Source organism: Polyodon spathula, chromosome 1, assembly GCF_017654505.1.
Source record: "Polyodon spathula isolate WHYD16114869_AA chromosome 1, ASM1765450v1, whole genome shotgun sequence".
In the NCBI taxonomy this organism is placed as follows: domain Eukaryota; kingdom Metazoa; phylum Chordata; class Actinopteri; order Acipenseriformes; family Polyodontidae; genus Polyodon; species Polyodon spathula.
In genome coordinates this window covers 85,706,347-85,719,468 of record NC_054534.1, presented here as the reverse complement: position 1 = coordinate 85,719,468, position 13,122 = coordinate 85,706,347, and the positions used below count along the sequence as shown (strand labels likewise).

The 13,122-nt window shown below is 35.3% G+C and overlaps 1 protein-coding gene across 1 annotated transcript in view; it reads left to right on the top strand.

The window, feature by feature from the left end:
* The window catches only part of LOC121323621 (protocadherin Fat 4), a 98,570-nt gene that overhangs the window by 58,244 nt on the left and 27,204 nt on the right, over nt 1-13,122 (top strand). The window contains exons 5-6 of the mRNA XM_041264776.1: nt 2,374-3,296; nt 3,862-4,036. Coding sequence (XP_041120710.1) covers nt 2,374-3,296; nt 3,862-4,036 — 1,098 coding nt within the window. The remainder of the gene's footprint in view (nt 1-2,373; nt 3,297-3,861; nt 4,037-13,122) is intronic.

Genomic DNA, 13,122 nt, shown 5'->3' with positions numbered 1-13,122 from the left:
AGGGTCCAACTAGGCTTACATTCGAAGTATCCATGGAGGTAAAGATCCAATTCAAGTCAAAACACAAACATGCAGAAGTGCATGGAAACACTCGGTAAAGTTGAAGAGTTTGCCTACACATATATTTTGACAGTGTCCTTTGCTGTGTTCTAAAAGTGACTTTAACTTTACAAGATAGTGTGGTCTGCATTTATCTGTGGGTAAGAAAAGCTGATATTATAACAACAACCAGCACATTTGGATAATTTTCTGATTGTTTTGTTTGTCAGTTAGCATGTGTAATTGTGTGTTATTTAACATCTGCAGATAATTGTACACATATGTTGTGCAGGCTTACATGTGTTTAGTGGTTTCATAATGTGTTGCAGCTATTCAATATAGTAAGGTGCATTGGATCCTCTCAAGATCATTAGTGCTTTCAGGTTTGAAAAAAAAGTAGAGGCACAGTCATATTAATGTTACTTTTATGGTATCCCTAGTTGGAACGAAGCCTTCACTATTCGTCTCTGTGACTTACTGCTGTCTGCACACGCTGGCACTTCCAGTATATTCAAGATACCATTGTAGTTATTGTTTTTCATTCAGAAAACGTTATTGTTATAGCTTCCTGCTCCTTGACCTAACAAAACAGGGCAGTGGTTTCTATTGTAAGCACTGTGTGTACGATAGCTGAAAGATAAATTTAAAAGTGACCTAAAAAAAAAAAAAAAAGTTTGTTTACTGGAAATTGGAAGGCAGCATAGGAAATATTTCTCATTTAACTTAAATTATTTTATTATTCGTCTAGGTCTAGGGATTGCACGCATAGATTTTTAGATTAAAGGTTTAAATTTGTTTAAAACACTGTTTTGTTTTTTTTTTTGCTTTTTTTCCACACAGAAAATAATCGGATTCCAAATCAGTATTTATTTTCTTCCTTAAGATATTTTAGAAATAAACAAAAGTAAAATACTTTAAAAATAACTATAGTATTAAAACTGAAATGTTCTGACCATCTTACTACTGTATGAGGTTACTTGATTTGCAGTGCTTAAGGATTCTATCAGTGAATAAGAAGTGCTGGCTTTATTTTACTAATGCAAGGGTTTCTCACAAACGAAGCATAAAACTGGGTCAAACGTATGTTTTAGACACCTTAGCTTATTCCCTTTGCATGTTCTGTATTGGCAATGGGTTCCATGGAAGCAATGTTTTTTGCTTTTTTTATAAATATTGTACTTGAAAGAATATTTTGTCTCTAGTCAATTTTATAATATTAAAATTCGATTTGGATTTCATTTCTATCACTTAAGGGTCAAGAAATATACAGTATATGATTGGGAATTATTACTATTCTAAATAATGATAAAGCATGATTATTTTGACATTTCAGCATTAGTTTGTAAGTTGTATACCTCACATACAGAAGTCAGTTGTATAAATTGTGGAGCTGTGCACGGTGGTGTGGTGGTTAGCGCTGCTGCCTTACAGGGTCCTGGGTTCAATTCCGGCTTAGGGGTCTGTCTGTGTGGAGTTTGCATGTTCCTATGTCTGTGTGGGTTTTCTCCAGGTATTCCAGTTTCCTTCCACAGTCCAAATACATGCTGTTGAGTTTGATTGGTCATTCTAAATTGCCCTCTGTGTGTGCGTGTGGTGCCCTGCAATGGACTGGCATCCCGTCCAGGGTGTAGTTCTGCCTTGCACCCAATGTCTGCGTCTGCCGGGTTAGGCTCCGGCTCACCGTGACCCTGTAAAGGATTAAACGGATAATGATAATGGATGGATGGATGTTTATATCACCGGTATCAATGAGGCGATGAATTCAGTCAGTAAGGAGAAACAAATGTAAACATACTGTATTATAAAATTGAAGGCCCCAAGTGCATAGTTCAGATCAGTACAATGTTTATACATTTATTTAGTGTATTTATTAAAGTAGGAAATGTGAAGTGACAGGGTGAAAGGTCAGTTCACCAATAACACGACCATTCAAATTGATTGTGGGGTTCTTAGCTGTTTAACAGTAGCTCTTCTTAAACCAGTAAATTAAATCAAGCAAGAACAGTTAAGGCCACTAGTTGAGTACGACTGCTGGGAATAATTTTAGAACATGAAGTCAATTGTAGTGATTTATTTTTTTATTTTTTTATAAATAAGTACATTTAAAAAAAAAAAAGTAGACTTTACTACTTTATTGTCAGCATATTTTTCTTATTGTAGAAAACATCCCATGTCTTTCTTCTGATTTCAGTTGAAGGTCCTTCTCAGCGTGGTATATATCCTACAGTGCCTAGAAGAAATATATAACACCATGTCTATTTTGATTTTCTGTTGACAAAAAAAAAAAAAAAAAAACCTTAACTCTAAATATGTATTTTAAATATTTTTTTACAGGACCAAACTCTCAGATGTCATACAGCATTGCTTCAGGTGATACTCTAGCACAGTTTGATATAGACAGTGATGGAGTTCTGAAAACCAGGCTTGCACTGGATCGGGAGTCTCAGTCGTACTATAACCTTGCCATCCGAGTTCATGACCTGGCACTTCTTCCAGCATCACGATTCACCAGCACAGCCCAGGTGTCCATCATTCTACTGGATGTCAACGATTTTCCACCAAGTTTCACCTCTCAAAGGATGACTTACATCCAGGAGAACACCCCTGTGGAGACTGTTGTGTTTACAGCTCAAGCGGCTGACTCGGACAGTGGACCAAACAGCTACATTGAGTATTCATTGCTCAGTCCTTTGGGGAACAAGTTTAGCATTGGGACCATTGATGGGAGAGTAAGACTTATAGAGGAGCTTGATAGGGAGGAGCTCTCTAACTACACAGTGACCATCATAGCCACAGACAAAGGGGAACCATCACTTTCTTCATCGATGGATGTTACTGTTATTGTCCTGGATGTTAATGACAACAGCCCAATCTTTTCACAGAATGTGTATGAAGTGGAGATTGATGAGAACACCCTGAGTGGCACTGACCTGATTCAAGTGGTTGCAAGTGATGCAGATGAGGGAACAAATGGGCAGGTCCGATTTTCTATCATTGGAGGAAATGCAAATAACGATTTTAGGATAGACTCTGTTACAGGAATAATATCTGTTGCGAAGCAGTTGGACAGGGAGACAAGGTCTTCATATTCATTGGTTATTCAAGCAGCGGACCGTGGAAGCAGCCCAAGGACTGACATAACCAAAGTTAATATAGTGTTACTAGATGTGAATGATTACACACCAGTCTTTGAGCTTTCCCCTTATACTGTGAATGTCCAGGAGAGTTTAAGAAATCTTCCACACACAATTTTACAGGTGAGTAAATATATATATATATATATATATATATATATATATATATATATATATATATATATATATATATATATATGAATGAAAGAGCAGAGGGTACTTTCTCTTTATAATGTGTGACATAGCATATTGTGAAGAGCACAATGTTGCACATTTAAAAAAAGAAACAAAAAAACACACACACACACACACACACACACACACAGATCTAAAAAAGTCATTTACTTAGTAAACTACCTTTGAACTTCCCTTACCAGCATCTACACTGTATGTAAACAAGCAGCAGCTGCTAGCTGGGACCAGGGACAGCGGTCATGCATACTGTACACCACAAAAGGGCACATCCATAAACCAAAGCAACATGGTTCGCCCAAAGTAATATGGTTCTCATGTTGCTTTGGAAGTCAATAACGACATTATATACAAATACATGCTCAGCATCCAGTTCAACAATATGTTTGGTCTCCTTTTAAAAACAGAATTTTCTGAATCTGTTTTGTTGAAAATGTAAATGTATCCATAAGAATTTTTTTTTTAATTGATATAATACTATTCATTATTTGTCTAGGTTGTTGCACGGGATGATGACCAGGGGCTGAACAGCCAACTTTCCTACGCGATTACTGGTGGAAATGAAGAAGAGGCCTTCAGTCTGTCGACGAGTGGGCAGCTCAGTCTCATACAAAGTCTTGATCGAGAGGCAAAAGAGAAATATGTGTTGATAATTACAGCAACTGATGCAGGTACAGGCAAGATTATTTAATTTGTTTGTATCCCTCAGATACGCAATATTCCTTTCCCTGGTACTGTGAAGCATTTAAAAAAAATAAAAATCTCATTCTAAGGCTCTTATTGTGTTGCTGAGGGAATACACACTTTGTATGATTTTCAGAAAAACTATATACAGTATACAATACAAATTAAGTTTTATGTAGCACCCTTCACACCAAGGCACCCCAGAGCGCTGTAGAAAGTTAAAACCAAAATTAAAATAGCTCTTGTATAAATATATGTTTTTAATTTAGATTTAAAAGAATTCAATGTTTCAGCCTGCCAAGTGGTACTTGAAATAGAGTTCCACAACTGAGGAGCACTACAGCAAAAAGCTCTGGTTACAGCTGTTTTAGACGACTTTTTGGAACAATTAAAAGTTCTGCATTATCTGATCTCAAAGAATGACTAGGAACATACAGAGTTAGTAATTCTTGGAGATAGGTTGGTCTTAATCCATGAAGGGCCTTAAGTTATTACAGCAACTTTAAAATCAATTTAGTAGATCACTGGTAACCAATGTAAGGACCTAAGCACTGGAGTAATGTGTTGAGAACGACGTGTATGAGAAAGCAGTCTGGCACCTGCGTTCTGAACAAGCTGAAGCCTTTTGAGTTTAGTGGCAGATATACCAACAAAGAATTGCAATAATTAAGACGAGAAGTTATCGATGCATGTATCAGTATCTCTGAATCCCTCAGATCCAATACAGATTTTAATTTGGCAACATTTTTCAAATGACAAAAAGCTATTCTGATAACACAATTAATATGGAAATCAAAAGAAAGCTCAGGGTCCAGTGTAACACCTGTGTTCTTCGCTGTATTAATATTGATTGGATTACATTTTGTTAAACCCATTTTAGGTCCCATTAACAAAACCTCAGTTTTATCTGGGTTTATTTTCAACCAGTTTGTAGCCACCCATAATTGGATCTCAGTTAAACACTTTGCAAGTGTATTTATTTCCATATCTGCCTGCTTAGGAAATGATGCATAGATTTGTGTATCATCAGCATAAAAATTAAAGTCAAGAGTGTATGTTCTAACAATGTCCCCAAGAGGTAACATGTATACACTGAACAACAAAGGGCCTAAAACAGAGCCATGAGGATCACCAAACTGTACAGTACCTATTTCAGAGGTACATTTACCCAGTGAGATACATTGATGATGATGGGGTAGATAGGGAACAAACCAGTCAAGTATATATATATTCACTGGGGAATGATCCATTTTGTAGAGGGGGAGTCCATTAAAATAGTCTGTTATTATGGATGGATTGGTTAGAATGTCATTTTCTCCCTACAAAAACATAAACCCGAAAGAGGTATACGTATAAAATATCAACTTCAGTAATCCATTCTGTAATGTAAATTACCTGCTAATATTTTCCTGGCATTTTTAAGATTTAGACAGTAGGGAAATGATTATCTCATCTAGTATGTAGCAAGAAACTGGAAGGAGCAGGCAGCAAGTCCTGGGAAAGAATCAGGAATTACTGCAGCACGTTTAATCACAGGCTTTCTTTTTTGAAACAGTTGTTTTCTAAAATATAAATATGCAGTACATGGAAATAAGTTTACCCAAGGAGCTTTGGAAATGTTACAAGGCTCATGCTCATTGTATACATATGTCTTGTGTCCCTCATTAAGGCCCTCAAGCGGTAAGACCATTTATAAAGGTTAAACAGAACTAAAACCAGACCTCTTCAAGTAAAAAATCAGCAGTTTCAAACTTGCACTGAAAAAGAAAAAAAATACTGTTGTGACTTCTTTTACTAACATTTGATGGTTCAAATTTAAAAATAATGATTTTTGGCAGCAAGCAATATAATTGGCATGTTTGTATCATTAAGAAATCTGAATGCTGAACTGAACATAAATGTGTTTTACAGGGAGAATACATTTTGGGGAATAATATCCTTTGTAATGGAAACTTGTTGGCAAAGTTTTTTAATGCTATGAGGGTCTTGAGAATGATAAAGAGTATACAAGTTATAGGCAACTCAAAAGAAGGTGTACCATCTGGATCCCACTGGTTATAAATCACTCATGATGTAAGCATAAAGAACCAGTAATCAGAAAATCCAAAGTAAAAGTTTCCATAATAATGCATTTAGTCAGACCTGCTGAATGGGATTTACTCCCTGAAAAGCTCTATGCCAAAACTTTTGTTGAGAGTGATATTATTCTCAGTTATTCTACTGAAGTATTACTGTGGCCAGGCAAGCAGAACTGGAGGGTAAATGTTAACTTGTTACCAAAGTAAACATTTTGAGACTCTTCATCTTTAAAACTTATGAAGGCTGTTTCAGATGCTTTACCACTTAGTGTCTTTCAGTTAACTTTTTTTTTTTTGCTCTTATCAACTGCATTAAACTGAGTTGGACATCAGGCTGAGCTGGAAGTCAGTCATTTGAGGGAACTAGATCACTAGGGGTCTGAGCAAATTAGACACAAGCCCCTTCTTTAAGCCTTTGTTGGAGATGAGGCAAGCCATAACATATGATTCAAATCCAGCTTGCATGCACATTTTCCTCCACTGATTTAGTCAGCCAGTGTTAGTGTAGCTGATCAGAAAATAACAATAGCTGCGCCTCTGAAACTTCTTCACCAATTAACAGGTTTCATAAAATCTGTTAATTGTGGAACAACAAATCCGTTCCTCAAAAAGATGATTTACTATATGAATGTGTTCTTGTTTGCCATGTTAATCATAGTTTATTTGTATTCAAATAGGTCCTACAGAGCTGCACACATCATCATGTAGGGTTACCGGACAGCGATTTGTGTAGGGATTATCGGCATGAATAGAATGGAACCTACCGCCATCGGCTACAGGCCAATATTGTATTGATGACATCATGAATGGGGCCTGTTGGTGATGTGTCGAGACATAAAGCACATGGAACTGGCACATTGATTGGCTTTAAAGCTCCTAATGCTATTTACTGAACAAGAATAACGTTTCAAACTTTTCAAGATTTCAGAGATCTCTTTTACATGTTCTATAGCAGCATTTTACAAAATAAAGCGTTTCTTTTGAAGGATGATGCGCATACAGAATGAATATTTAACCATGCACACAAATAAATATACGCAAAAATAGAAAGTGAGTGGTGGCTGTTTGTCTACTAAAAGAAAAAAGTTTACAGAACATATAATCCATGTGTGTTTGTACATTATGGCTAAACACTATTTTATCCACTGTTTAGAAACTTTTATTGCATTTAGTTTTTCAGGTGATTCTCTTAGCCTGTAAAACTTGTGTTTGGGGTTAGCCCAATGGAAAAACCTAAAACCATCTGGTAGAGTATGATGAACTGACAGGTATTATGTTTTGGCAGGCTGTCAAGAACTACAGCGGTACCTTTTATCACAGACCCCTTAACTTTCTAAAAACGTTTCTGGAGAAAATATTACCATTCCTACTATCATGGTCACTTTATTTATTGGTTGCATGGATGCCCAGCTGTACATCTGCTAATCTGCTAACTTTTTCTCTGTGCTTTGTTGTAGTATTCGACCCAGGAGAAAGAAACCCAGCTGTCTTGATTAAATAATACTATTTTTTCACCTTTAGTACAATTTAGAAAGTTTATTTTTAAGAAATGTCAACAGTGTAAAAGACTTATGTTTCTTCTGATACAATTTTGTTCAAAATGTAATTATGAAAGCAATCAAGCTTCTGTAATCGTTTAATATGTGTCTTATTCATACAACAAGCTTATTAGTGGTGTTATATTCCAGCTGTTACTAAACATTTGATTTCTACTTAACACAATGCAATTGTATGTTTTTGGTGCATGCAAGATTCCCACATCTGCCAGTGTTTTGGTAGAGTAGGCTTGTTGGTATGTAAACGGCTGCTTGGATTACAGTTTTTCGTGGAATTTAGAGATTCTTTTAAGTCAACATTAGTTGGCGTTTACTTTAAGTGACTTTAAAATTCTGACCTTATTACTGTACTTGTGTGAATGTTGTTTTGGATATGAATGTGCAAAGTTGACTGTGCCCGTCATGGTTTTTTTTTTATTTAGTCAAGGTAACACATGACATGCAGACTTTTTTTTAGCCATTTGGTTACTTTAGTGACAGTGTCTTGCTGGAAGTTAGCATAAATTATAGGCATAGAATTTAAGTTTTATGTTGTCAAATATCTGACCCCTCCAAGCAATAGGTATGTGACCTAGGGGTTGATTTGATCAACCTATACCCTGCCAGGATTAGGACATCTGTATTTCTTTCAGATCAATCAAAATAGAAACTTTTTCTTATTAATAGGATATTATTTAGTTTACATATGAACAAAATAATGTTGTTAAACATAACACTTTATTTGTTGTCTTTTTTGATAGGAAGCACAAAATGATTTGTTTGATTCAGGATCAGTCTGCTTGGTCATAAACTGTACGATTTGTTGAACACTGTGGCTACATTAGGATCACGCAGACTGCCTTTTAGCATCCACTCAATGCTTTCCAAACTCACAAAGTGACAGAATGACTACAGATGGCTTGAAGTCAGAACTGAAAAGTAAAGCTGTCTTCCTGTAGTTTAAATATTTTATATGTTTTGTTAATTGCAGTTTCAATTTACAACTGTAAAACATTAACATGTTCTTTGTTTATCTATAAACCACAAAATATTTACAAAATGTAAAATTTAATAATTAACTTTAACATTTCCTGGATTTATTTATAAGCTACAGTGGCTCATTGAGGCCATGAAAGAAAAAATAAATCTTTTTGAGGTCATGAGATAATTTATTACACCCAGGTGAATTATGCAATTACATACCTGCATAATTTTATGCATAAAATGTATCACCATGCATAGGCGCATAATATTAAATGACAACACTGTTAACAGAGAAGGACAGAGAGAAATGTTGGATCACACTGAGGATAAAGGAAACAATTTTTTATTGATTTTGCCAGAAAATGCCACGACAAAGAAACCACATGTCAAATATATCAGCAAAAGAGAGAGTAACAGACTTTCATTGCTTTGCTTTGTACAGTGTGAAGGTGGCACTTGATGAGATCCAGAGCTCTCTACCGCCAGGGGAAATTGACATCGACTTGTTTTGGTCATCGACAGCTGACCGTCTTCCTACTTTGAAAACTTTAGCTTTCAGATACATAAATGCAGTAACAAATACAGCTGATGCTGAGCGCAGCAACTCATTGTATAATCTTGTCCTGTCCGATCGGAGGTGTTCTCTTTCAGAAGACAAACTGAAAGAGCTGGTGTTGCTTATTTCAATCTTGGAATTTAGAAAAACTATTTAAAAAATAATAATAATAATAATAATAAAACAAAATGCATTGTTTTCTACTTAGCTTTTACTTATGCTAGTATTTTGATATCCAGTATGAGAGAAGAACCCAATACAACTGCACAATATTTTTATTACTTTGTACATACTTGTACAGAGATACTGCATAATGTTGCATTTTTTTTCTGTGTATAATTCCATGGGGTGTAATTTCTCAGGATCTCAACATTACCATGATGTTCTCTCCTGAGATAATGAAATGGATTTAGTGATCTCGACAAAACAACTTGTACTGTAGTAATCCTGAGATAAATGATCTAGTGATTTCGAGATAGAGGCGATTTTTTTTTTTTCGACGGTCTCAACGAACCTGGGTAAATAAGCCACAAAAAAAAAGACAAAATATAACATTTTGTATTTTAAAAAGTACTTGTGTTTCATACAAGTATTTAAGTAGGGTTTTTCTTAGGACTAAAAGTTTCAAGCATTAAAATTAACATTTCTATAGTTCTTGCAGCTTGCAATCTTCTGTGAATATTGTTTCGCCAGGCTGGTTTTATATTCATTTACACATTTAAAAACACCAATCTCATCAGATCTTGTGCTTCTGTGAACATCACTGTATTTTAATGGCATTCTTTCACGTATCAGAGTTGTTTGCACTTCTACTTTTCTGGGCTTAACTGAATGCTTAACAGATCAAGAACTTTAATGGCCAGCGTATTAAAAAAGACAAGCTCTTTTATTAAGCACAATCTCATTCGTGAAACAGGACTGTAAGCCGTCAAGCATATTAAAAAAGACAGGTGTTCCCAGTTTGCACTTCTCATTTTTGAAGTAGATGTGTAAAATAAACCTAAAGAGTTATTGAGAAAAAAGTTTTTATAAGAAATTTGCCCTAAAAGTATTGTGGGTTTTCATTACAGGGGTATATATTTGACTTGTAAAAGTTTACTGCCATATGGTAAATGCCTAGTAAATTATAGTAAAATGTATTGAATACAAGGTAAATGATAGCCAAGCATAATAAAGCCAAGACAAAATCTGGTTAATACACAATGATGGCTTGGTAAGAGCATGCCAATTTACTGTCCACATTTACCATCGTTAACTTTCAGTAGGGTTAGTTTCTGCATTTTTCATCCAGTTGGTCTAGCAAAAACAGTACCATAGCCAAATAAAATATCAGATTCCAAAAATGTACTTTTATAGACCTGAACATTTCTAAATGCATTAATGCAAAAATTGCACAGTAACAATGTGTTCATGCAGATTTTTTATTTTATTTTCTAGCCTTTTTCAACCCGTCTCTGGTTTTGGAAAGTTTAACAATTGCTGGAACACATCATTAGTGTAAATAGTTTTAAAGTACCTAATAAGATTTAAGAGGCAGTGTGGTCGGGCGATTAGACCTGTCTGGGAGCCAGAAGATTCTGGTTTTAAATCCCAGCTCAGCAACTCACTCACTGTGTGACCCTGGTCAACTTAATTTCCCTTCTTGTTTCCAACGCTGAAAGAAAAAAAAAAGTGCTATGTATGGCATCACAGTTGGAGTATTACTGGCAGTTAATTAGTTATTTATATAGTTTTATAAGGCACCAGAGTCCAAGGCAACATCAAGTTGTAGTAACATTGTTAGTATGGTGGATTATTTTACCTAGACTAGTTTACTACTGTGTAGAGTTTACCTGGCAGTTAAGTAGGGATGCACCTTGTTTACAGCTTGAAGGAGGCTCTCTTGATTCTTTGCTCAGTTATTTTACTTGACTATTTATTTAATCCAACACAATACTGCAGATTTAAAGTTGCGGTAGTTGACTTGGCAAGTTAAGTTTGATCAATACCGTTGTATTTAAAACAACATATCCTAGAACAAGCAAAGAACTAAAATATGTTCAGCACAACAGAAGGGAAGTGGAGTTATAATGTTGCAAGTGCTAATAATAGGTAAGAAAATGTATTTTAAAGCCATGGTTATCACTCCTTAAACGGATTACAAATTTTAAATTATAGTGGCTTGCAATTGCCTTGATTCATTATTTTCAGAATGAATGCAGCAGGGGGTGGTTAAAGCAAATACTCTTTTAAGGAGAATCCCTTGCACATATGGGAGTCACATGTTTATCATAAAAAATGTAACTGCATAAGAAATGGAAACGGATTTAAAGGTTTAATATTTTATGTAACAAATCACAACCCTTTGTTTTTGCCACAGTTCTCTTTAAAGAAAAAAAGTTGTGCTGTGTCTCGCCTCAATTTAACGGGAAAGTTGGAATGCATTTTGGAGTGATTGGCTCATTTACTGTGAGAAAAAAACTGTTTACTTCATTACGTTTGGCACACTTAATACTCTAATAACTCACACACTACATCCAACTTCAGCATCTATTCAGAAGAGTGTTTCACTGCAGCATCAAAAGCAGCTCTGTTGCAAAGCAACAGACTTCATGAAGAGGAAAAATGTCCATTTCTGGAAAATTGCACTCTATTTTTAGGAATAATTATCTGTTTAATTTACAGGGCCCCTTTAATAATGTGTAATCTATCAGGATTGACACTTAACCTTAATCTCTGTAGTGCAGGTGGCTGTGTCTCAAACAAATGTGCATATTCATCTGCCTCACTAAGTCAACACGTTGATCCACCAAGTTGAATGTAATTACAGCAACACCAAGCCTTTACTGGTATTCCACACCACTTGAGTGGGATGCTGGAAGAAGGTTCCTTTTAGATTTAATGGGAGATAATAAATTGTGGATTCAAATTACAATTAGAAATCCTTTACTTATTGATAAATATAAAACAGATTTGGATTTCATCATCAGCTGTGTGAAAGATACACCTGCAATAGATTGGACTGGATTTTAGTTTTGTTTCATTCAACCAAAGTTATATGGAACATAAATGTATGTTGAGCTTGAACTATATATTATGTAGAGCTATAATCATAGTGTTTGTAACTGATTCAGTTAGACCTGACCATATGTTTAAACGAGATAGGATTACAACATTTTAAGAAAGCTGTCTCCACATGCTGAAGAGCTGAGCAGGATAAGCAGATGGTAGGGGCATCATGGCTTCTTTAAATAAATGTATTTGTGTCCTCATTTGAAATTGAGAAGCAAGTGGACATCAGACTTCTGTGTCTGTTTTTTTAAGGTCTGGTTAATACAGCCACAAAATGTCAGTCATCTACACTATTATGTAACATTTAATCATTTACAGTATTTTGATAATATGTGTCATTTGACTATTGTTTCCTCCCTTGGCCTGCTGTATTGGTTTTATCCAAGCTGCTCCAAGACTGTTCCTTTAAATGGTATTTAAAGATTGGAATGAAAATGATTTGGCAATATGGCTTTAATTTTGTGCTGCAGCTTTTGTCAGCAATGTTTCTGAAATTGGGCATGGTTTTCCAGTGCAGGAGAAAAAATGGTTTAGTTTCACTTAAAATACATCTTATACGGTACGTGCAAGCATTTTTACAAATTCCTTATGTGGCAGCTTTGTAGCACATACAATTTACATGTTTTAATTAAATTTACAGCCCTGAAAAACATTTGGCTCAACAAAAAAAGTGAAAAAATAGGCTGCGTATTGATTTTCCTTTTTTTGATGCAGCCATACCAAACCAATAGGCGTTCTGAAAAAAAGATGTCAGGTTTGAGAACATCTCAAATTCAGACCACAGAACACATACATCTACATGTACATGTTGGTGCTGTTTACCCAAGTAATATAATCTAAAACAAGTGCATTACTGATAAAGCAAAACT